The sequence below is a fragment of the Amblyomma maculatum genome, unplaced genomic scaffold (genome assembly GCF_055883805.1).
Source record: "Amblyomma maculatum isolate TAMU_Amacu unplaced genomic scaffold, ASM5588380v1 scaffold_13, whole genome shotgun sequence".
NCBI lineage: Eukaryota > Metazoa > Arthropoda > Arachnida > Ixodida > Ixodidae > Amblyomma > Amblyomma maculatum.
This window is the reverse complement of record NW_028146738.1, coordinates 22,143,709-22,169,942: the sequence shown is the minus strand read 5'-3', so window position 1 is coordinate 22,169,942 and position 26,234 is coordinate 22,143,709. Positions and strand designations below refer to the sequence as shown.

The 26,234-nt window shown below is 44.0% G+C and overlaps 1 protein-coding gene and 1 long non-coding RNA gene across 2 annotated transcripts in view; one reads left to right on the top strand and one right to left on the bottom strand.

Annotated features, from left to right (window-relative positions):
- Window positions 1-15,180, bottom strand: part of LOC146172347 (coiled-coil domain-containing protein 6-like) — a 54,995-nt gene extending 39,815 nt beyond the window's left edge. The window contains exons 1-3 of the mRNA XM_084585939.1: window positions 14,824-15,180; window positions 14,381-14,530; window positions 285-428 (exon numbers count right to left, since the gene is read on the bottom strand). Coding sequence (XP_084442065.1) covers window positions 285-428; window positions 14,381-14,530; window positions 14,824-15,057 — 528 coding nt within the window. The 5' untranslated portion in view covers window positions 15,058-15,180. The remainder of the gene's footprint in view (window positions 1-284; window positions 429-14,380; window positions 14,531-14,823) is intronic.
- A 3,878-nt stretch (window positions 15,181-19,058) lies between these two features.
- On the top strand, window positions 19,059-25,787 carry LOC146172346 (uncharacterized). The gene is made up of 3 exons (XR_014702580.1): window positions 19,059-19,198; window positions 20,557-20,682; window positions 25,602-25,787. It is a non-coding gene; the product is annotated as an uncharacterized LOC146172346 (long non-coding RNA).
- Window positions 25,788-26,234: the final 447 nt, after the last annotated feature.

The following is a 26,234-nucleotide window of genomic DNA, read 5'->3' as shown; positions in this document are numbered from 1 at the left end:
GCGCAGTTTAGTGAAGTGCATTTAAGCAAATTTGCTGAACTGCCTTGGAGGTGAGAGCATTCTGCAGCAAGTGCCAAAAAGGTTGTGTGACACTGCATAAACAGCACTAAAGGCAAGCGTTATTCATTGAAAGTGACACTATATTTGCCCCTGTAGGAGGCATTGGTGCAGGTACCAATGCCTGCAACATTCTCTCAAGCAAAACGTCCATGCAAAGCTTTTTTCCAACTGTACTCTTTGCTCCAAGTTTCATAGTTCCAATTAAAGAAATTAAAAAAGATCACCTTTTCTCGACGCAGCTGCTCCAGATTGGCTTGCTTGGCCAAAGTCTGTGCCTCAAGGCGTTCAATCTTCCGCATCAACTTGTTTACAAGTGCTTCTTGCTCCTGCTCCAAACTCTGCTCCAGCTGAACCTTCTCCTGGCGCAGCTGCAACGGTTAATAAACCATTATTATTACAAACTTTATTCCTAAAAAAACCCCAAGAAATGCACAAACACGTACAAACACAACGCAAAAGCCAAGCCATAGACAAAAAATTGTGAACACATGTCTTCCAAACAAGACCAAATCTATACTACCAAGCAAATGTATCCCCCTATTGTACTGAAGCAAACTGGTTGACTGTTCATTTACTAAAAACCACAGCAGTTTGGTTTCAGCATGGTCAGCGGTATGTAAAGATATTCAGCAGTGTAGACTGCTCACTACGCATAGTCGGCAGTAAATTGTATCCAGAATTATAACAAATGAAGGTTAATATTTCACACATACCTCAAGCAGTACCACTGCAACAATGAGAATGACAAAATTTGATAAAGACTGCTAGCTTTATACAAAATAGTGCAATGCACAACTTCATTATCTGCATTGTATCCAGTAACTTCTGAAGTTTAGTGATGTTTCAAGACAAGAAAAACCACAAACAATACAAACAGGTACTTCTATAAGATTTTCTTGTGCTCTACAAAAAAGAGTCTTCAAGTGGCACCTGAAATCTGAAGAGATATGATTAGAGTCTTTAATAGGACATCAATGCATGCTTCAAGGCAAGGTAAAGGCACTACAGGAAGCAGGTTAACCATATGTACTTTAGTCGCTGTGACCTTGGACACATGCCACCCAAAACTTATGCAGTGTGTAAAGCCATTAAGTACAAACAGGGTGCCCAAAGAGAAGGGACCTAATTTTCTGCAATATACAGTATGCAAGCATGAAACAAACATAACGTATTTAATCGCATAATGATCGCACTTTCGTAATGATCACACCCCTGTATTTTGGGGCCAAAATTTTTTATATTCCCCACGTAATGATCGCGCCCCAAAGTTTCCTCCGCCGCCATTTTTGTTTTCATGTCCTGCAGTGTTATAGCGGTAGCCGCCTGTTGGTCGATCTGTAGTTATCCTGCAGCGAATGTATTCCAAAGCATTCCCACGATTCCTTGATTAAACCGCGCTTTGCGGCGTTCGCCATCTTGCAATTCGGTGGCGTGCTTTGCGATTTTGTGCGAGTTTACACCATTTCACCATGGGCGGTATGCAAGTTACACCGCCGTGTTCAAGCTCTAGGCTGTTGATTATGCGCTGGAGCATGGCAACCGAGCTGCTGGCAGGCATTTCGACGTCGAAGAAATCCAGATACGCTACTGGAAAAAGCAATGGAGAAGCTGATGGCTACGAACTTGAATATGTGAGGGACCTGCGCAAAGATGGTTGTGCAGTATCATTGGAAATGATACAGACACAGGTGCGCACAACTGCCAGGAAGCTGGGAATCGGTGCAAAGGATTTCCGTGCAAGCTCCTGTTGGACGATTCGCTTTATGCAACGAAATGGACTTTCGCCGAGGCGGCGGACGTCGTCGTGCCAGCGGCTCCCATCCGCGAATGAGATCAAAGTCATAGACTTCCATCTTTTAATCACTAGGCTTCGCGAAAAAAGCGGTTACCTCATGTCACAAATTGGAAACGCCGATCAAACTCAATTGACCTTCGACCTATCACGAAACAACTGTCAACGAGAAGGGTGCTCAGAGCATCCTCGTGAAGACGTCTGGCGCAGAAAAGCAGCGATACACGGTCATGCTTGCTGCGACGGCCGACGGCCGGAAGCTGCCACCATACGTCATCATTAAGCGCAAGTCTGTTCCAAAGGGAAACTTTCCCCATGGCATCCATATACGCGCACAAATGAAAGGATGGATAACTGCAGACCTGATGGTTGATTGGTTAAAGACTGTTTGGGGACGAAGACCAGGTGCACTGCTGCTTCCCTCACTTCTGGTTTTGAACAGTTTCAAGGGTCACCTTGTGGACAAAGTGCGTGCTAAGCTTCAAGAGCTGCGCATGAACATTGCAGTGATCCCTGAGGGGTCTGACTTCGCTGACTCTATGTGTCGCTGAACAAACCGTTCAAGGACAATGTTCGAAGACTGTATGCAGAGTACATGGTGATGGGCCAGCATGATTTGACGCCGAACGAAAAGATCAAAAGGCCATCCATGGAGATGCTTTGCTCGTGGATCGTCGAAGCGTGAAGCAGTATACCCGACGAGGTAGTGGCCAAGAGCTTCAAGAAGACTGGCATATTGAAGGCGTTGGATGGAACAGAAGACGACTTTCTATGGCACTGTGAAGATGCTCCCAGCAACGACACTGCCATTTCCAATTATGAGTCGTGCAGTGAGGATGGCGAGGATTCAGACTCTGATTAGAGTACTGAACAAGAAAAAATAAAAGAGCAGTGTGCAGTTCAAGTGAAGCTTATACAATGCGCGCGTTTATTGCGAAGGTAAGCCTTACTCAACTTTTATTTTTGGTTGTAATCGAGATATCTGTTCTAAGACATTTGACCTGCAACTTATTCGCATTTTTGGTGCTTAACACTTTTTTTGAGGAAAATTTACCCCGCGCAATGATCATACCTCGAAATTTCAGTCAGTTTTTTTTAAAGAAAAAAAAAAGGCGATCATTATGTGAGAAATTACAGTAAGTGACTGGCAATGTGTACTGCTGTTTCAAGTGTAATCACTGTGTGTTATTTGGTATTGACAGATACAGCGAGTCTCGAGGACAGTGTGCGCACCTTCTTACCGCCTTCCCAATGTGGTTCGTTTCCACCTCTCATCGCACCTCAGCGGGGTCACCCCGCCCCACCACTCTGCTTTGGCTACCAACGTTCACTCACAAGGGAAGAACAGCGCACTCACTCCCCACCCCACCCACATCAGTTACAATATAAGTCTTGACATTTTACCTCAATTTCTACAAATACCCATGATCAGTGCCCAAGATTTGCCATCTGTCAGGTATAAAATGGTGGCAGGAGCCTGTGGATACACTCATATCAACACTTTCTAACACAATATTTTGAGCAGATGCAAAGCTACCAGGCTATGCTATGTGCTTCTGACAGGTGTTAACTGGTGCATTTATTTGCATGGCAAGCTTCTGAGGAGTGGGTATCCCAATTCTTACATAAAGATCCTGACTGCCATTTTCGTTTAGTGCAAGTACAGTATTAAAGAAAACTCATGGTACTCCAGAGGTACAGAGTAAAGAACAAAAGATGTAGTTAGAATTCTACCTGTCCAATGCAGTGAACTCTTCTGTTTAACTTGGACAAGCCTTATGCTGAGAAAATATTGACCAGCTGGAAGACTATAAATGTATGTACGCTCATTCATGACTGACTCACATCTATGACAGATGTATGAATAATACAAGAGTTGGTTTGGCCATGAACATGCCAACCATGCCCCCCAACTTCAGATTAATCACGCTAACTTCTAGCATTTATCAATGCGGTAAGGATTACAACAATTTGCATGAAATGGATCAATACACCACATTTCGCATTTAAGACCACAATATCTGACATATGCTAATCATATTTACGACATCTAATACACTGGCTACATGCAGTTAAGACTATCTGGTGTGCACGCAGTTTGGTGTATATGCCGTTTTCTTTTACAGAATTTTTGCGAGTGCAGCCTATACAACGGTGCATCTTGTGTTATTTTTTTCACTCTAGCAGAGCATCCCTAAGCGAAATTCATTACAGAATGGCAATGGCAGCGACCTCCACGATTATGAAAATTATTGTCCTCTCAAAGGCTTCAAGTATTAGCAATATGAAATATTGAAATATGGTGATATCTGCACTCCTTGGCCACCTAAACTACAGAGACAAGCCAGGACGAGCCAACTCAATTTTCCAGCTGGTATTTGCAACTTTTTGTACTGCATGTGTATTCTCCACTTCCTGTGTGTACTGCACCTGAGCACGCCGAAAATCAGAGCAACAATTCTGAGTGCAAAAAGGTGGTCATAGCTGCGCTGCTGCCAGAACTTTTTGATGGCATTTCTTAAGAGCAGCCTTTACAGGCTTTGATCAAAAAGAAAGTGTTGCTGCTCTGCTACGCTTGTGCGCGAGTTGTTCTGAGTGTGAGTGCTGCCTCCTTTTTGCTATGATTTCGCACAGCGTAAGGTATGTTTTCACAGCAACACAGCATTTCACGATGGTCACGCAATCATGTATGGTCACGTCCGATGTCCTTGCATAAACGGAGGAGAGTCTTATACCCCTGTAACAAGGGCACCGTAAAGGCGTTTGAATAAAAAGTCACCTCCCCAAAAAGAGTTTCATCCGCAGACACACGACAGAGTTTAACAGTCTTTCCAGAAGTTGTCTCTTTACGGCTGGAGAGGCATAGCCTCGAACCTAGTGGACACCAGTGAAGAAAGGAAGCAAAAGTGCATTTTTGCATCACGTTTAGACATTAAAAAAAAAGGAGCGTTATGATTCAAACAAGGTTAAATAGGCACAACAATGCACTTTTTCTATAGCACTCTCGTAAACAGTTTGAAGATACATGATGACGCTAACCACCACTGTGGATGCGCGCCATCTTTAACATTTGTGAACACACTGTAGCTAAATTTACAATAAAAAACGTGTAATAACACACATATTTGATTTACCTGTTGCGATGCGTCGGTTTATTCTGAGTAGTTTTGTTTCAAGATATAGCGCCACGCTTTCAATAGCGCCTTCGGAAGAAAACTCTAAAAAAAGATTGCCAGTGCCGTGTGTCTCCTATGCCACTCCTTTTGAATACAAGTCTTTCAACTCAATAAAAAGCCGCTTAGGTGAAAGAGTTTTTGCTTGGTTGAGTGACAGAGGTATTATACAAGGGTGCGTCTCATATACCAACTTTTTCGTGAAAGCCTGCTAAAATGAGGGGTGTGTCTTATACACCAGAAAATATGGTACTTTCAGCTTTCTACCATTTAGATGCTGCACCAACAAGAAACCTGTAGGTAACAGCCCAAATGCAGCCAACAGCACCAATTGCCGCGGATGCACGCGGGGAGCAAGCAGTGGGGTTGTCACACACCCCTAACGGCAGCACCGAGCACCGTTAAGAGAAATCCTTTCATTGCTCTCATGGCAAATTGCAAAGGCTGTAGGATAGTGCGTTCGTTCCCCCCTCCTCCCCGACTGCCTGTATAACAGACTGTCTAAGCAATGTGGTCACCCCTGACAACTTGTTTCAATATCCTTCTGTCAGCCAAACTCCCAAGAAGAAACCCTAAGGGCACTGATACTGCACCTTAGGGTTTTCAATCTCTGAATAAATACAAGAACATAATATGAAACCCTAGGGCTGACTGATCAAAGGTACAGAGTGCGTATTACTTCTTGAGCACGAAGCCAAACCAAGAAACCAAAGAATAGCACTCCACTTTGCCACCCAAACTCCAACACATTTGAAGCCAAACATTGCTGGGAGAGCTCAACAGAACATTAATAAATGCTAATACTAGTGCACCACAAGCCAAAGAGAAAAACAACAGCAACTTGCACCTCAAGGCAAATTCTGAGATCGGGTGTTTGCTATCCATAATTCATGACCCCAGAGAACACGCCCAACTGTTGACATTCAAATTTTGACATTAGTGTGCTTGACACATCTGTTGCCTTTATCATACCTTACCCCAAATGATTTGCATGAATTTAGACAGCTCAAAGGGGCCACAGAAAGAAAGTCCTTGAAGAAATTTGGAGCAAGGAAAGCTAGTAAAAACTAACTGCACACAAAGTACATCCTCTATGGACTTGCGACAAGGAAATGGCTAAATTTCCCATCACATTGAATGGAAGCTTTTAACAAATTGAACAAATTTGGTTGCATGCAGTAAGCAAGGCCCATAATGTGCACATCATCTTGTGCACTCAAGTACTGCCTTATATACTGTTACTATACCTTCACATTACACTTTAGACACCTACAGTCACTAGATTTGTATGGCAACCTGCACAATTCCCCAAAACAGTGCTCTTTTAGTCGTCTTGGCAAATTTCCAGTCTCACCGATGTGGACGGAGTCAATCATTACAAAGTATAATATATGATAATCGGAAACTTTGAACGGTGCAAAGTATCTTTCCCCAAAAGAACCCCACGCAATTTGCTGCCGTCACGTGGTCAATACACACGTAGTGCTTCTTGAAGACCCGTGCCAGAGCTTCGTTTATGCCTAGGATATATGGAATCGGCACGTTTTGGTCAAGATGACGCTTCATATTGTGTGGGCTACCGGTTGCGAATGCTTGTCGATATGAGGTTTGGACAAACTTTCAACAACTTTTTCAGGTATCCATTCTTTTTGAAGTCCTTTCTTGTTATTTCAAGTTTCCTCGTGTGCACGAGAGAGGCCAATGCCGTCGTGTAAATGGTTCCAATTTACCACTGCCACACCCTTCTGTCGGTTCGAGCTCGGTGTTCATTACTGCAGACGATGTCGACAACAAAGAGCAAGGCAGTGGCTGAAGAATGTGTGGTAAGGAGAAGACCCACGCTCAGGAAAACGAAACTAGGGCTGTGCATGGGCCAGCCTACAGGCTGGTTCCCACTGGCTACTCGCAGAGGTAGCGCGACACGATTAGTCACTGAGGGGGAGACCCGAACGAGTAGCCAGCGACAGTTTGGGGGAGTCGCTCGCCAACAGATTTCTTGCAACGAGGCTTCAAGTCTAAAAACTCCTCAACCAATCTGCAGCATTTCTGCCTCCTTCCTAGGGTGGGAAAATTCAAGAGTGCATGCGCGCGTGTGCACGACTTGCTGCGCACGCATTTGTTGGGCACACGTGTCAACAATCACTGCGAGAATGAAGCCTACTAATTTGCGTTTGTACTCTTATTCTTCGTCATGCGTTCAACGCTCGGGCATGAGGCGATTTCATGATTTGCTATTCCGCGAGATCCAAACAGCGCGCACATCACCGCAGCTTCCATTTTCGTCGAACTAGAGCGCTTTTGACTGCCGAAGATCTCCTTCCTCGCTGATTATACAGATTCATACCTGAAAGGACTCCGAACTGATCTACCCCGAGCGCGGTAGCAGAGGCCGAAAAAGGTGTGAATGTCTGCTCTTCGCTCAAATCTCGTTCGGAAAAAGGGCCGCTGTGAAGCGAGTCGCACGCCGGTGTGAACACACTGTGTCGATCAGCGCTTGTCGCGAGCCGACTAAACAGGGGTAGAAGCAGGCTCGAGCATTTTGGAGCAGCTTTGGAGCAACGAAATAAGAGTTTTAGAGCAGTTGGATTATGTTTTGGACCACATTTCTAAGGTCAAACGTCGTTGATAATTGTGGCTTTCGTTTCCTGAACTACAAAATCTACAATCTGATTTCTTTTTATGCACTTTCAACGCCTTTCCAACTTCAAACTCATCTCTGACAAAACAAAGGGCCAAAGCATGTAAAGATATATATATATATATATATATATATATATATATATATATATATATATATATAACACAGGGTGACGTAAGCAACCACTTGGAACAGACCAGCAGCAAACTGAACACTTGCTGGTGCACTTCATAACTGAACACCTAGTCTGACCTAATGCATTTACTTATTTTGACTTGATGGATTCAAATGTCGAGTCTACTACTTCGGTGCGCTTGAGCAGTGATACTAATTTGGAGACCAGATGAACGAGCATGACATTTCCACTCAATATCTTGTGCATATCTACCCATTTTAATTAGAATACAGCTTAAAACCCCTAAATAGAGGGTATTACATGATCCTTTTTTATCTTATGTCTAGCCTTATCTGATATATTCCTGACAATTGGTTATTTGGTCTGCCACAAAGGTGCCTTCAGACCACAATAACGCAGTTTGATAAGCTTGGCACCAATGCCGCTCGCATACCTTTAGTCTACTGTGGAATCGCAGATGACTGCAGCGCCACCTCGATCGCCTTGTTTGTTTGTAACCTGCATGGGTGGAAGCGGCTCAAGCATTTTGGAGCAGCTTTGGGACATAGACAAATGGCATTGAAAGGTATATTATCATTCAGGTTTACTTCATTGCCTCCTGCCAATAGTTTATCAGTCTTTGCTTGAGCAATGCTGGGGCTCATTTTTAATATCTTGGAAGTAGACCATATGCCTTTCCAACACTCTTTAGAAGCTTCCTAGTGACCGACAGCTTTGGCATTCCAACCCATAACGCTTCAAGTATGATTTTGTCTGGCGTATGCCTGACATGCTTCTCAGGGACAAAGGAGCTCAATGTTGAAGCATTGGCTTGTTTCCATAGTAAAAGCACTACAAAGACGTGTATTTTTTACACTTTTTAGTTTACGCTATCTGCTTCGTTTGCTACTCTTGCTACTCTCTCAACTGAAGATTTAAAAGGGTGGAAGGAGGTGCTACGTCACATGCATAGTGCATTTTTTCGCAATTAACTATTACCTGTGGCTCATACTAAATTTACTAGCTAACAAATATTTATTATGCTCTGTGCTTCCTTCCCCTGCAAAAATTTCATTTGTATTAAGCCCAGTGCAAGATGTGTTATATCTTTGTCCCTGGCGCTGTGACATTGTTCCCCGAGTCCTGCTAAATTTGATGGCAGAAAATAGAAGCAGCCAGTTTGGTGCAGTTTTGGAGCAATATTGCATTTTGGAGCAGGATGGAGCAGGCAAAAAACAGTTTGGAGCAATTGGAGCAGCACTTCCTTCTCTGACTAAACTTCGTCACGCGACCTCCGCATGTCGCCAGAGTGAATAAGCCTTAAAAGGCCTGGCCCACGGGCCAGGCTCAGGCCACTCAGAAGCCCTCTGCCTCAGGCTGGGCCCGGGCCAGACACATCGTGCATGCAACTCTAGCAAAAGAGTGAATATGATGATGGTGTGACAGGCTTCTAAAATGCGCAGAATTTTCCTGCGCCCTCCCCATGGGAGAGCTTCAGAGCCTGGCTTTGGTCCGCCTTTCCTCCACACCTCGCCGTTAACGGATCTCTGGTAGCCATCAATGAACAGAGAGGCTGCTAGTGAGCTATTCAGTTTCAAGTTTCAGGTTTCCACTTCGGTAGCCAGCATAGATCATTAGGTATCCGTTTCACGATTGGTGCCATGCTGCCACCTCTCACAAGTCTCTTTTGTAGCTTGCTCCAAGCCTTGACTGGCCTTGGTTAAAGCGAGACATAGCTCAAACCATTTGCAGTGCTCGAGTTTCCTCTTGTTTTTCAGTGCTGGAAATGCAGAGGCGGCGCCAGCGGAAAGCACGCGCCAATGGCACACAGTGAGCGAGACGAGCTCACCGAGTACTTGGCCATAGAACCAACCCTTTGCTTGGATTTAGAGCTAGCGCACTTTTGGACAAGCAAAGAAACTGCTTGCCCAAACCTTGCTTTCCTTACTAAGCACTTGTTATTCATTCCAGCCACAAGTTCAAGCACTGAAAGAAACTTCAGCGCTGCTGCATTTATCATCCAGCAGTGCCGAAAATGCCCCAAGCCTTCCAGAGCTTGTTGTTTTGCATACTAAGTTGGAATGATAATTCTACGATTATGAAGTGGCTCTATATATATTCTACAAATTTGTCATCTTGAAGACGAGAACTCATCATTTCAAAACCTTAAACTCGTCATTCTTAAATTATTTCTTTATCACTGTTTCAACTTCAATGACAGCCTGTCAGGCTGGGCCGGGCTCAACATTTTGGCCAACGGAACAGATGTAACAACCGGAAGTTGGCCAACCAAACATTAAACAATCAAGGGCAAGCACAGTCCCCAAGCTGTTTTCTTAATTCTTTTTTTTTTTTCCTGGCATCATGGAGTGTTTGAGTGGGAAGTAGAGAGGGGGAGCATCATTTTTAATTGCAGACATCTCTGGTATTGATGATGCAAACTTCAACATTCTTGCAGTAGAGTGATGTGTGATGGAATACGTATCAATTATCTGCTTTACTTAACCTGAACAAATTGCATTTCCTGGTCCCTTTCTTTATAGGTACGACATATGTGGACATACAAGTTTTCTGCAAGTATAAAAGGTCAAACAAATCGGCAAGTTGTTTGCAACTGCTCAATTATGGTGGCAGCACAAAAAGAACCAGGATGAAAAGCAACAGACAGTGCCGTATTGTGTTCATTTCTCTGTCCGGTGCCTTTCATGCTCTGATGACAAAACCAACATCCCCAAAATAGAAGATAAAACTAATCGATTAAGGCCTGTGCCTTTCAAGTACAGCAACCTTTCCCCCTGCTCAGTACAAAATGTGCACTCGATAAGCAAAGCTCAAATGTTCTCAGCAGCCTCTTTCCCCACCCCACAAATGGTTTTGTTAACACTAAAATGAAAACACAAGCCCATCAATAAGTGCACTGGCTAAGATGCATACAAGTCCTGTCCATTTAAAACATCTAAACAATGACTAAACTCCCATACACTGATCAGGAAGGTATTTCGAGCTGAAAGTATGTTAAAACGAGATTTCTTAATGAGCATCCTTCAGTCGAGTAGAAGCAATGCTGCGTATCATGTAAAGTGCAAGTGGAAAACCGCCCGGTAAATAAATGCACTTTACACAAAAGGTGAGACATGTAGGTATATTTTTAAGCAGTCACCGAAGGATTCAAGTAACAAACTTTCCTTTTTTTCAACACATACCATATTTCTCAGGGTTTGGTTTGCTTTGTAGCGTTAAGGCCCCAAAGAAACTCAGGCTATGAGAGATGCCATAGTGGAGAGCTCTGCAAATTTTGACCACCTGGGGTTCTTTAACATGCACCGACATCGCACAGACCATGGACGCCACTCCATTTCACCTCCATCGAAATGCAGCCGGCAGCGGTTGGGATCGAACCTGGGTACTCTGGCACAGTAGTCAGGCATCTTAACCGCTGCACCACCGTGGCGGGGCACCATATTGCTCAATAAAGATGACAAAGTTGTAAATATGCAGCAAAAGCAAGAAGATTTAGCATGAGATTAAGAAAAACCAGTGCCTACTTTCACTGCTGGTGTCAAAGCACAAAGGGTGCATTGCATTTTTCGGATGCTAGAAAGACTAGAGAGTTCTAGGTCAGAGCTACTATGGTCAGGCTGCATTTAAATACTGCAAGTCTACAAATTTTGATCACGATGACAGGAACCTGCCACACTAAAAAAAAAATATCTCAATGGCAGCACCTCATACTGTTGCACGCACAATACTGCGGGATGTGGAAGTGTGTGGCAATAATGCGCTACGCACCATCTAACAAATTGTGACCACTTTTTAATTTACCACAGGCAGCTTTGAACCTTCACCTCTATCCTTAGCAAGTCGTGCATAGATGGGAACTGGCATTAGATGCTGCTTTGAAAGCTCGAGCACCGAGCCACTATAAACTAAGCATCTGCACTAGCCACTGTGCAGACATTGCAAGTGCAGCTTTGCAGGACATCAGCAATGAATGAACCTTTTGTCCGCTATTGTTGGTTGGTTTTTTCTTTCCTTGACATAATTGACCTATGACCTACTGATAACCCATTTCTTTCTGCTTCCAACATTGACTCAGAGTCAATGCTAACTTCACAAACACACGATGAACCTGCTGTAACACAATATTTTTGCTGTTGCGTTCACACATGAAATAGTTCCCATTTTCTTTGGTACTCCAGCCTTCTTTGCAATCACATCAATTTAACGTTTTCTTTAGTATACCGAACCTAGTTTTAGTAAAACTGACGCAGAGTGGCTCTGTGCACAAGTTATCAAAGCAGCAACAGCTGGTGCAAGATAGGAGTGAAGGTGTTTGTGCATAACCATGCAGCGCCAGAGGTCTTCGGAGTGGTACAGAGCTGCCTGCGATTAACGAGAGAGCGGCCTTTTGCTGTTAGATGGCGTGGAACGCATGTCTGCCTAAGGCTCCTCTATTTTTTAAAGGTAACGACAACTACATGAGCACCCTCTCGAGGGGTACAAGGGGCAGCGCTAGCAGAAGCGCCGCACTCTTTCGTGCATACCGCATACTCATGAAGCAGCACTCGGCACACACATAGACCGGTTAATTCAACAGACTTGTGTCCTATACGGCTCAAGAAGCTTCAAAAGACAGGAATAATAACGTAAGCATGCGTGTGCTCATGATCATAAAAAAAAAAAAAAAAATTGTGAGTTAAATGAACCAGCTCACTCTTATGAACCATTTGCCTCAGTACAGCGGCTAGGAAACTGCTCATTAATTATGCTTTGAAATTAGAACCGAACTTAAGTAGAAGCGATATTTCAGTAAACTTATCGGGCTCGTTTCCTTGCTAAAAATAAGTAGAATGAAAGTTTTCTGCGACTTTTGGGAACGTTTGCGTAATGAAATGGGCGTCATTGCGTGTGTAACTGTCCGTGTGTACTCCGTTTTAACTTTATTTTGGCTCGAGTTTATTTTATTTACACAGTATTCTAATAGCTTTATTTTGGAGAAAATGTCAGCTTCTCTGCATCTTCCAACAGTTACAAAACAAAAATCGGGTATGATGCGATACAAAGCTCACGGATAATGTTTTCTCGCTTTTCTATTCTTTATCTGCTTTATATTGTTTTTCTATAACTTTTCGGGCAATAATGCCACCAGTAAGCTTGGATGCTGCCTCTTGAAACTTGAGTCCATGTGCGCGTTCAGCGGAACTTGTCTGCATTCGATGCAACGCCTTTTAACTCCTCCGTTAAAAGAATGGCTCAAAAGCGTTTCACACACACGGTTGCACTTTTTTTACGGAAAAAAATTTTTGTTTTTTAATTTTTATACCGCAATATTTAGCCTAGGCAAATATTGACTTTCCATTTCCATCATTTTGACACATTTGCATCCTCCTCTTTTTCCAATGTTTCATTTTTCATTTATATCAATTAACTGATCAATTGCACAGACTAAATTTTCATAATATGCATTATCAAGCATTGCCTTTTCATTTTGAGCATTTTGACACCATTGATTCCACACGTTATATTGCAGTCCTGATCTTTTCGGGAAAACGAAGGGGGCGCGAAACGGCAGTAACTTTTTCACTAGACATCCACAGTAGAAGGAATGACTACACAGTCATAGCGTTCTTGATATTTTGCTCATGCAATAGCATATGCCCAAACAAAGGCCAACCCGGGCACGCGAACAGCGCTCTAAGCAGACAGAAATCACTTCTCATAGTCGGGTGTTTTTCGTGGCCATGAAAATTCTGCGCCCGATCCTATAAGGCCATAGCTTTCTTCTGTTGCTATTATCGTCACCGTAAGGAATGGAAAATAACTTTTTCCCGTCTTCCGCACTGTTCCGGCAATCGAAAGCACAGCAGCCCGGCGCAGCCGCATGTCACGTGTAAGCGCCAAAAATTGAGTCTAGAGATGAAATTCTTGCCTCCGCTTAAGCATTAAGTACTGCATATACACTCCTAAAAATGCAATAGAGGAGTAAATACTTTTTGCTGAACTAATCGGCCAATATCACGCAGGCAAGTGCACATAGCCGTGCATTTCAGCGGCGCAGCGAGCACTGCTGGACCCTTTGGGCGGAGCTTGGCGGCGTAGAGGTCACGTGCAGCCAAACGGCCTATCGGAGGGAGAGGCGGCTGGATCAAGAACTGTCGCTACCTTTAAAAAACAGAGGAGCCTTAGGTCTGCACACACACACAATTACAGTGAACTAGAATATTGTTGTGATCGCGACAGCACCTGCAGAAATTCCCTCAATGCAACCTGAATAACACAACATCCTCACTCTCTAGTATGTGCTGAGTTAACAGATGCTTGGTTTAGGCTAGCTGGTAGCAAAACAGCACCTGTCCTATCTACATCTATGTCGTATGTTTTTATTTGCGCTGTTTTCAAGAAAATGTGCCACCGTTACCGTTACGTTAAAGCAAAACGCCGCTAAAGGGGTCCCACAACCAATGTTCCAAGAAACGGTCATCACACATGCAGCCCCGGACACATTTGCTCCGCCGAGGACAGCACAGTATGGTGCATACCCGGGCCAAGCAAAGAGATTACAAAGCATTCACAACGGTCATATGAAATAACTGAAATCAAACCTGGTTGAGCTTGCGTGACAAGTCGTTAGTAAGGCACTCTTCCTCTTGCTCGTAGTTCAGGGCAAGCGTCTCCTTTTCTTTCTTTAACGCTTGTATCTTCTTCAACAATGTGTTACTGATGAATTCTTCTTCCTGCTCAGCTTTCGCTTGCTGCAAAATGACCAGGATTTGGGGCAAGCATTAAACACCCTTAAGAGTTCAGGGTCTCTCAGCGAGAACAACTACACGTATTACGGGCAGACGTTCTTGCCGGCAGCGTTCCATAAAAGTTCTCAAAAGCATGCACTCTGGCCCGTTTACATTGCATGACAATACCGATTTGAGGCCTTAGCAGGATATCACGTATGATATTTATCAGTACGCAGATTTCAACACAATAATAAAGTAAACTAAGAATCGGGCAGGCAACTGTATGTATAAAATGTCATAAGGTTAGGCCTCACAATGTTGACGCTGACTTGCCGTAACGAACGGTTCTCCTCCTGCAATGTCTTCACACGAAGTCTGTAAGTTTCTAACTCCATTTTAAGCACTCGATTCTCTTGCTGGAGAGATTCGAGCCGTTTCTGAATCTGCTCACGAGACAAAGGAGACGGGGCAATCATTGCCCCGTCAACTGAACTACTATCACTTTCACTAGCACTATCCGCCATATTTCTGGCACCGCCAAGAAACATGTGAGCAGACGGCAATCACGGAAATAGCGGAGAGGCGTGGGGCGTGGAGAGCGAGCGAACGCGGCGATATTCGTCCAAGTGGCAAGGGTGCGTCGCCTCGAGCGTTCGTGGGGGTCTGCGTACTGGGACGCTGGGACCATGCTGAGACGCTGGGACCGTCTGTGTTGTATTTATTTCATGAAGTCATACCAAATGATATTTAATTCTTAAAAATGATAAATATCGCTTTCTTAAACAAGTGTGCTTGCGTACGCATCTGTTTCTCTTAATTTTTTCCTACGAAAATCTGAAAATCCAGTGGATTGTCCGGAGCCGGGGTGAGAGAGTATTTTTGCAGGTCGTCAATGCAGAATCACGTGACACATGGGTGACGTAGGCATTTTTTTATGGACGTAGGCATGGAGGAAGGAAAGAACTTAGGAGAGGCACTGACGTCATTTTTTTGAAGCCGGCGCGGCCGCGCCGCGACCGGACGCTGCGTCTCTCCTCCTCCTTTACTACAGTGGATAGAATAGGGAAGTGTGCAGACTTCCGCGATGCAGCGTGTCGTCTGCTCGCCGCGCGGTTAATCAGCCGCGTTTGAGGCATCCCTTCAAAATCCGATGCATACTTTCTGCTCTTACTGCGACCTCCACTTTTACACGGATGTAATTTTATTATTCTATGCAGCGGCCATTATTAAGCGGAAGAATTACAACCCCCATTCTAAGCGGGATTTCGCCGGGGTGGCTTTAAAACCTACTTTGAGCAGTCACTCCAAGAAAAACTTGCCGCCAGTAACTGCCACCAGACACGGGCCGAGGTAAAAAGAATAACTTTGCTGGCCACAGTGCTAGATAAACCAATCCGCAATTTCGGTACCCAGTTTTTTTTTTCTTCCCCCCCCCCCCCCCCCCCCCCCCCCGTATTAAGCTGCCAGTCTTTCAAGCTGCGCTTTGATCGAAGGTCGTTGGCTTCATCCTATATGACACAGTGGCACTAAAGACGTTAATTAGGTCTCCTTAATCCTAATGAAAACCCAAGGAACTATTTAAGTACTTAGCTAAACGTGGCAAGGCATGGCATAACAAAGCTACAGGAGGCAGTACTTTTCTAAACATGAACTTTAAACATTGCATGTATATCCGTGCCAGTAAACCACCCCTGAAGTTTATTTTTCACCGCGAATTTTGTTGTTCTCCGAATAGATAGGTGAGCAGCTGAAGAATCACTTAGGGATAGTAGTAATTTTGTTTTCCCAGTTACTGTCTTGCTTCGCTACTGATTTTGCCTGGGCTGCTTAATTTGGCTGTTTTTCTTCTGTGAGACAAGAAGAAACACCTCTGCTGCACAACGAAATTTCATTCTATAATTGATTAGCATGCACTGAAGCATTGGGAAAATTTCTAAATTACCGCCATTTGTTTTCGTTTTTTTTTTTTTTCAGTTCTTCAGCGGCGTTATTTAAATAACTGGCAGTTATCATTTTCGTATCAAGAGCTCTGAACTTCGCGGCCGTATTGGGTGGAAGACTTTATCAACCCGAAGAAAAATCTGCTGCTGAAGTTCTTGTACAGCATTTACAATGATTGTACCGGTATTAATAAAAACACTTATCTAAAGCAGCCATATTACATTTCGGAGAGACTAGACAACACGAAAAAGATTGAGTTATCAATGCCGCATTAATGTATATAAGTATTCGTTTTTCCCTAAAACAATTCTGGACTGGAATAAGCCTCCGAATGATGTAGTTTGTGCACCTGGCTTCCAAAGTGCTGTTGAAATGGTGTTGTGATATATTTCTTCCAGACCTCGTGCGTTTACCAGCGCTGCGTTTGATGTATGTTATGTTATCACTTATACTTGGCGGTAATCACACTTTAGCATTCTAGCCACTGTACCTTTACCCTCCGCAATTTGTTTTTCTCCGCGACGCTCACGTACCTAGAGCCCTTAGCAACGCTGTTGCTAGTGGCCCGAGTTTTCATAGCAACAGCGTCGCCGTTGCTAATGGCCCGACTTGGCTAACCCTAAGTTTTGGCGTCACTTCCGCCACAAGGGCCTCTCCTAAGTTGTTTCCTTTCTCCATGGACGTAGGCATGGAGCCTCCATGGATGTAAGCTACACATCACGTACGCGTATCTCGCGGAGTCTTTTTCTTTTTTTCTTTTCTTGTAAACCTTGCAAGAGGAAGCGCTCGCGGCAGTTTATTTTGTCCACGCTATGACTCCTCCTCCAAGTCTTCTCCCATCCCCCATGGCTCCAAGCAGTGCTGATGATTACTATGGGCAGCAGAAAAACAGAATTTTCCTCCCACGGGGTACAGTGGCTAGAAAAGAGAAGTGTGCAAACCGCGCTGCCGACTCTGATGCCCTACCGTGATGCTCTGGAGAGAGAGGTCCCTAGCTTACACGTACTTACACGTCCGCTCGCTGCGTGCCGTCTGCTCGCCGAGCGGTTAATCGGCCCCGTTTGAGAACCCCTTCAAGATCCGATGCATGCTTTCTGCTCTTACTGCGACTTCTACTTTTACACTGCATTCTTATTTATTAGCCAAATATCTAAGTTATGCCAGTGTAAATTTATAATTATTTACAATGGTACCAAGTTTTCTTTTTTTTTTTTTTTTGTTCACGTGCTAAGCTGCCAGTCCTTCAAGGTGTGCATTGAAGGTCGTTGGCTTCACCTTCTGTGACACAGTGGTACTAAAGACGTTAATTAGGCCTCCTTAATCCTATTGAAAACACAAGGAACCCTTTAGGTATTCTTAGTTCAACGTGGCAAGGCGTGGTAGAACAAAGCTATTGAAAGCAATACATTTCTAAACATGGGCTGTAAATATTGCATGTATATCCATGCTTTGCCAAGGTAAACCGCCGCTGATTTTTTTTTTTTTTTTTTTTTTTTTTCACCGTGAGTTTTGTTCTTTTCCAAGAAGCTTGATGAGCAGCTTAGGAATTACAACTTAGGGATAGTTGTAATTTTGTTTTCAGAATTAATGCGTTGCTTCGCTGCTGATTTTGCTTGGGCCTTTTAATTTGGCTGTTTTTCTTCTGTGAGCAAAGAAAAAAAAAACACCTGTGCTGCAGAAGACAATTTCATTCCATAATTGATTAGCATGCATGCACTCAAGCATTGAAAACAATTCAACATTACAGTCATTTGTATTTTTATTTTGTTTCAGTTCTTCAGCGGCATTATTAAATTAATCAGGAAAACCCCGGGAATCGAGATGCTTGCAGGCTGTGCTTAAATGAAATTCTATAGCTGCGCTCATTTTGCGTTCACGTTCGATGCTGCCAAGCTAGATATCCTAGCTGTGAACACTTCAAAACGTCTGCCCCTGAACACAGGTGCATATATATTATATTAACTACTTCAGAATGAAAGGCCATCGCCAGGGTTCTTCAAGAGTTTAACTCGACCTTCTGAAACATATTTGCCGTGTCGAGCTGTTGCATAGCTAGCGATCACGTTTCTCACTTGGCGCCCAGAAGATCCAGACCCAGACGGCCACTGACGTTCGACGGACAACCGAACTCGGCCGCAACTCGGCGGCCGATTTCGGACGTCCGCCGGAATTCCGGCGTACGTACGAAAGCGGATGGTCGAATCCGTTCGCCCAGCGGACAGCCGCCGTACGTCCGCCACTGGATTTGCTTTTACACAGCTATGATATAGTTTGTAGTCGTCGTGCTCGTCTGAACTGCGTATAAATCAGTAATGCCGTCAAGTCTGCAATATATGATGCCAGAGCGAATCGATGCGATAGAAAGCGTTTCCATTAAACAGTTTTTTTTTTATTTTCCGCATGTTTCATCGTTGAATTCTTCCATCAAAAATTTTCGATTAAAAGTTAAATGACCATTAAACATTTTTCTATCATGATGCTTCGGTGAAATTTTAATCAGTGGCTGAATAGACGCAGCAAGCAGCAAGCTCAAAAAGAACGAAACCGAACCTATCCTCAAAAAAATCTGAAATGAGCCAATCCAATCCACCTGACAAGTTGAAGCTTAGTCATAGAAGATGGCTTCACGTTTCCGTGTTCTGCGTTTTCTGCGCAGTTACAAATACCTACGGCTGTAATGCACTGCTAGCATTGTTTTTGCTGTGGCTTGGTGCGGCTGGCACACTTTGTTCACCCGCCAATCCCAAAGTAAGTATTTCACCGAACTTTTGTTTCTTTAGTGCAACTTTTCGATGCACCGATAGAGGTGAGCTTTTGGGTAAGGAAACAGCTCTGTACAGCTGCCGAACGGTCGAGTGTTTTAGGCGAGACTGACAGGATGGCTCCGCGCCGACTAACTAAAGTGCAGCCTCAAGTCTGAGGGCCATCTTTCTCGGCATTACTGGACGCTGCGCCAGTAAGCCGCGCAACTTCTCTGTCTCTGATAAAGGAGTGCCTGCCCGAGCTTTAAAGGAGTTAATTTGTTAACCATGCGCAACGTGCTGAGTTGTAAAAGCTATACGAGAAAACTTTTGCACTCCTCAAGCCTATCGTGCGACATGCCTACACTTGTGAAAACGTCGCGTTTTTTTTTTTTGTTTTTTTTTTTTTTTTTATGGACAGCCGCTGATCTTTCTCTCTCGAGCTTTACGGCAACTACAGTTTCTAGAAGGAACGGCTGCAGCTACTAAATAACTAAAGGTTTAGTACTCTGCACCTTGCGCATGTTGGTTAGGCATGTGGGACCGAACCGCGCAGAACAACCGGACAAGGAGATGAGAGAAAAAAAAAAGTCAGCACTTGTCTTTTTCTTGACCCGTTGTTCTGCGATGTTCTGGCACGAATTTGACATACCGCCGCCGCGACACAGTTGGGCTGTGAGCTCTGGTGCCTGCAACGCCTTCTTTTATGCAAAACAGGCATACTGGGAGGCCATGCAAGCCGCGGGCTCAAAAGAAAAAACAAACAAAAAAACAAACGAGTTGAGCAAAAGTGAGATGAAAACAAAATTGTTGTTGCTTTGTCCTTACAGGTATTCAAAGGCTCCTCAGAACTTCACTGCATTATTGACAGCGAGATAATGCCAAAGCTACACTAGAGCCATGCAGCACCTTATAGTGCATGATACTGAGCTTATGTCTCGCACTGAAAGCTCTTACCATGTTCTTAGATTATCATATTAAAGTAGCTTTAAACCCATGCTTGTTAATACAGTGATAGCCATAAATTGAATCTAGGGCATCATGCTCATATACAAGGCTTCTGATAACCGCTGGTCACATGATGTGGGCTATAGCAGAAACCTGTACCTGGTCATCTTACAAGCATTTGTGCAATTGATGCTTTTAATGTGTTGTAAAAGTTTTTGTGTTCTGTTTCTGTATGGGAATGCTTTCCTTATTGAAGGCTAACATTTGGCTTGCTACAGCAAAACCTCTACCTAGTCATCCTAAAAACAGCACCGCAGTTGGTGCTTTTAGTGTGTTGTAAAAGTATTTGTGTTCTGCTTCTGTATGGCAATGCTTTTCTCGCTGAAGACTAGCATGAGGCTTCCAAAAATTTTTCAGATGCCATTTGCTGTAGCCGATTTCGTAGGCCAACAGGAAGCAGCATTTTGAACGTGGAAAACTGTCATCCACGGGGGAAAAACAGCAACATCCCTTTGCATTCTCATTTCTTTGGTATGGCTAAAAGTGAGTATTGTATCATTATCTATATTATTAATATTGAATCATGATTGTCAGTGTTGAAGTTGTTTGAGCGTGATGATTTTAAACACACAGGACATCCCTTCAACATTAAGGTTTTAGCTTGTTTACATGTAGGATGCAGAACTGGTTTCAACAAACTTTATGCAGCAAATTCTTTTTACATTGTCCACCATGTTACTTTTTGTCATTGTCCATTGAAGTAAATAACCAGTATTTTAAGTTTACACAGTCGTCCACTCTTAGCTTGAATGGGAATGTGTGGCATGCAGTTTGCAAAATAGCAATGCATCCGTCACAGCCATGCATTAAGGCTAAGTGGCTTGTGCGTAGAGGGACCAGCCGCTCCAGCTTCACGTCATCTGCCTCTTTGCTCCGGTGTGCAGACGTGCATTGAGGCAAAGTGGTTTATGTGTAGAGAAACCAGGAGCTTCTTTGTCACATCTGGCTGTTTGTTACGGTGTGCAGATGCGCATCGAGGCAAAATGGCTGATGTGTAGAGGGACCAGGAGCTGCTGCTTAACGTCCTTCGCCTCTTTACTACAGTGCACAGCCGTGCATTGATGCTAAGTGGCTTGTGCATGGAGGGCCCAGGAGCTGCAGCTTCACGTCTGCCTCTTCGCTCAAGTACGCAGGTGCGTATTGAGGCAAGATGGCTTATGCATAGAGGGACCAGGAGCTGCTGTGTGGCGTAGTCTGTATATTTGCTATGGTGCGTATCGAAGTACAATGGGGGGGCTCATGTGTAAAGGTACCATGAGCTGCTGCGTCATGTCGTCTGCCTCTTTACTATGGTGCGCAAGCATGCATCAAGGCAAAGTGGCTTATGCATAGAAGGACCAAGAGCTGCTGCTTCACATCTGCTATGATGCGCAGCTGCGTATTGTGGGTGGTGGTGGAAAACATTGCCATCAGATACAAATACAGGAGGTTACTCACTAGCTGACCCTGAGGGGGCCTGTCCTGACAAAAACAAGGGGTCCCTAGTTTGGGACCCCAGTGGTGGTGGAGGGACTAGAGGCTGGTACTTCACGCTGTCTGCCTCTTCGCTACGGTGTGCAGCTGCGATGGATGCAGTGGCATCTCAAAACGTGCATGCCACGCACTCGCATGTTCAGCCTGAGTGGACGACTGTGTACCTGCTATAGCTTTGTTATTCATAGAATAAACCTAGGCCAAGTTGGATAAATTATAGCTCACCTCATATGTGGTCAGAAAAGAAAAGCCACTCCAGAAAATCTGATGCATTTACTGTCATAGGATTCTTATTCATATACATGCTACTGACAAGTCAGATTCTTCACCCTCAGAAATGCCAGAAAAATAAACAAGGGTGCGTCTGTAATAGTCTAGCTTGCTCTTTCTCTGCAGACTTGTGTCAGATGTGTGTTCCATTGCTGTGGGTGGGACAGGTGTGAATCTTTGATTTTAAGCTTGCAACAAGTATGTTATTGTAGTTTAAAGGCAAAACTGTACTAATAATCGTAGCTCCCCGTGGCCTTTATCCCCTTTTAATAGTGTTGCTAGACACTGAATTATTAGTTTACTCTGCACTGTTTCTGTCTAGTTAATGTGCGGAGATGTACAGCCTCGTCCACTTCTAGCTATAACACGCTCACCGCCTTCAAAACGCTGTTGCGTTCGAACCGGCCACACAATAAAGCTAAGTGGCAGGCCATGTGAAGCAGCACATCCGGGTCCCTGTGTGTGTGCATCGATTTGCATCGATATGTGGCTGTTTCATACGTAATGTTGATTTGAAAGCAGTGTCTGTGTTATAGCTAGAAGTGGACGACCCTGTACATATATTTATATGACTTGGAGTTGTCGACTTTGCACTTAGAAACAATGTAGCGTTATCTGATGTGTTGCTTTCATTTCTTTAATGATTTCTGTAAGGGATCGGTGGGTATGCTAGGCACCATTATTAGTCTGCTCTTTTTGGGTCACCTGTTCAATGCCCAGCTGCGGCCGTCTCCCACTTGCCCTCGGACAGGAGGCAGAGAGACTCGCACAGAGAGGCACCTACAGCAGCTACAGTGCTTAACGGAAACGTAGGCAGAGAGGGAAAGAAGTCCCCTCTTCCGAGGACTTTGCTGTCGCACTCGAAGACGCGGGGACAGGCAGTTTGTTCTCGTTGCTGTGTCATGTAGGGGGCTCATTTTTATTTAAGGAGCTTTACGAACAGTATACAACTAAGGGGTCCTTAGTACTAAGCGTACTAAGGGGTCCTTAGTACTCTGACTGGACCCATCACCCGGAGGCAGCTCAGCTTTGAAACGAGCACCTCTTTCGGAAGAACTGCTTATCGTTCAAAGAAAAAACACTGTCAGGTTGAAGCGTGTAAGGCCCTCTTCCTTGTTGGGGAGCCCATAAAAGTGACAATTATTCAGTGCAGGCGCGCTGAGTGGGGTCTCGTTGAGAATTCCAACCCTGGATGTCAACAATGGTGGGAGATGGCGGCGTTGAAAAAGGGCAAGTGTGTAACAGTGACGGTATGATGCGGAGCGGGAGGATGTGGGTTGGCTCTTCTGATGTGGTCCGCAATGGTGCTGACTCGGACGCCAATAATTGCAATAATTGCCCTGTAAAAGGAGCCGCCAAGGATGCAAGCTTTGGGCAATGGTTGCGCACGTGGGACACCGTTTTGACGGGTTCTAATTTTTTTATCATTTTCTTTTTCCTAGGGGAGAGAGTTTGGCATGTGACCTAGTGAGCCAATCATTCCGAGGTCCATTCTCTAAATTCCGTTTGTTGTGAAACGAATTTGTTGTCCATTTTGCATTGCTTGTATTAGGGAGAGGATGAAGAACTTATGAAAGTGGAAAGACATGCCAAAATGTTTGTTAGCCAGTCAGGTGTGAGTTCGTTGTCATTGGGGATGAGAAATGTGGGCAGAGTCCCACATTTCTCATCCCCAATGACAACGAACTCAAGTTAACTCAAGTTTCAAGTTAATGAAACGGCCCCGCGGCCTGGAGAACTCGTTCTGAGCTAGATTTTGATCTCTTTCCTTTTCGGCATAGATCATGGTCATTGTTTCACCTGTTGTAAATACGTACATTCATGTATAAAATTTTCAGTTCGTCTTCCTCTCCGTGTGCAAGTTGTTGTGGCCAGATGCAGTAAATTCACTATTTTCATTTCTATATAACGTGCCTTTCTGAAGATGGTGAGCTCTTTTGTCCAATCCTGTAAGAAAGCAGCAAAGCGCTCCCAAATCTTCCACAAAACTGTGTGATATCTTTAATACTAACTGCGGCTTGGTGTCGCTCAAAACATGTAGTTGAGGTAGATTTCTTCCCCCCCCCTCTTTTTGTTCGTTCAAATGAGGACCAGCGGACACTAACTCTTGCTTTTGTAATGCCCTAGGCCCCGCCGTAAGGCAGTACTCCAATGTCAATACCATTTTTATAGCTATGGCTGTCCAACAGCACTAATGTCTTTTATACACTTCTTTTACTAATCTCTTACCCAAGTGGTGGCTTATACTGCGGGGGCGAAAGTCTCTGGACAGTATGTCTGGAGATTTTGGACTAGAATCGCGATGTAAACGAATTGTGACCTTATTTCTCTTGCACACATGAAAGAACTAACGTTCAACTTTCACATCGATAAGTATGGTCAGTTTCCTGGTCGATGTGAAAGTTATGTGCTTTGATTACAGTTTGTGTAGTCCACACACTTTTGTCCCCGATATTACATAGGGGCAAAAGTTATGTGCTTTGATTGCAGTTTGTGTAGTCCACACACTTGTCCCCGATATTACATAGGGGCAAATTAGGTGCCTTTACAGGGGCAGTTTCTTTGGCGCCCACTACCTTCCCCATAAAAAAGCTACAGTGTTTCTTGTGAACAGCTGGCTGCATTTATAAATACCATTATTTTTTGTAATTTGTTGTGCGCAGTTGAGAAATCCATAACATACATGCACAGCTGGTTGCCAGAACTATGCAACCATATTTCAGTAACTAACATCCATGCTGCATGCTGCCAGTAATACATCAGGAGCTTGTGGTTGTCAGCTTTTTGTGTTTTGTGTAACTATAAGCCTTGCTATTGTAATGTCACATATAGCGCTGTGGGTAAACAAATAACTTTACTTTTAACTCTTGTAGAAGCATGAACACTGCGCAATCACTGCGGCGGGCTATGCTTCCACATTGGGCTTTAGCCACATGTCAAATGTCTATCTTTATTCTGCTGCAGCAGCTTGCATGTTATCAGATAAGTTACTTCGTCGCAGCTGCTCTAAGGAGACGCTTTCTAGACGCTTGTAGCCTAGATGTTGATGTCGATATACCCCCGACACGCCCAGGGAATGTCTTCGGTAGAGGGTACATGGAAACCAGTGAAATTTGCAGTTTACAGAACAAAAAGGTAACAATTTTAAATGATGTTATTATTGATCACTTCTTTTCAGAGCAGGAACAATGACTTTAGAAATCTGCCTGTTAAACCGCTCAAAATGCAGGTTTCTGCCGCCAATGCGTACCTGTGTAATACTGCAATGCTCTGGCTGTGCTTTATGTTCATATACAGCATCCTTTATGCTTAGTTTCTCTGCATGTGCACTCCATGTCTTGGGCACTGCTGAGGGCGCATAGCAGCAAGCATAACATGCCATGTTTGGTCAGAGTGGCATGTTCAAAGAGACGACATAAAAACATTAAAATACTGAATGCCAGGTTCTGGTCAAACTATGTTTGTATCTTTTGTTATTCTGCATGGGTTTTGCTGCAGTTATATGACCTTTCTTATAGTATGTGACAGTTCTGAATGGAGATGCATGTGTACAGTGCCATCTGGAAAAAGCGATTGAGAGAAACTGGCAGTTGCCCTTGGAGATGTGTAATCAAAGTTCAGCACAGATAACTTGAATTTCATTTTCCCTTCTATTGCAGGAGGAGCCCAGCCTGCTCTTTCCATCTTAGGCCTGAAAGACCACCAACAGCTGATCGAGCAAATGCACAAGATAGTAACTGCTCCTGGAATCCCGGCATGCGGAGGCCGCCCACAGAGAACTTGATCATCTCCTCGCTAATTCCGAAATATTAGGTTTCAATAAATACCTTTTCCTTCACCACCTCCCCAAGGGAAAAGCTGTCACAGCCAAGGATAATTGAAAAAAAATTATTCAAGTAGATTCTTAATACTCCAGTTGGCCTGCATTTTACCATGCCATTCCTTAACATCGATATTTTTTTAGTGTAGACTATTTATGCATGCAGTTTTGCAATAACGCTAAAAAAATGCTTTTTTTACAACCTCGCATGCTGGTATGCCTATGCACTTAGCATGTTTTCAGGAATGGTGCATTTGTGTAAAGCTCAGCTAGCATATGTGCCTCTTTGATGGAAGTTTTAATTGCACACTACTGTTCAGTGCTTTGTGTGTGAAAGTAAAGCAGACAACAGGAAACTTGAACCTGTTGCATATTCTGTTGTCTGCTTTACTCTCACGACAAAGGCATTGAGCACTAGTATGTGACTGAAATTTGCATGGCACATGCTTGCTGAGCTTTACACGAATGTTAT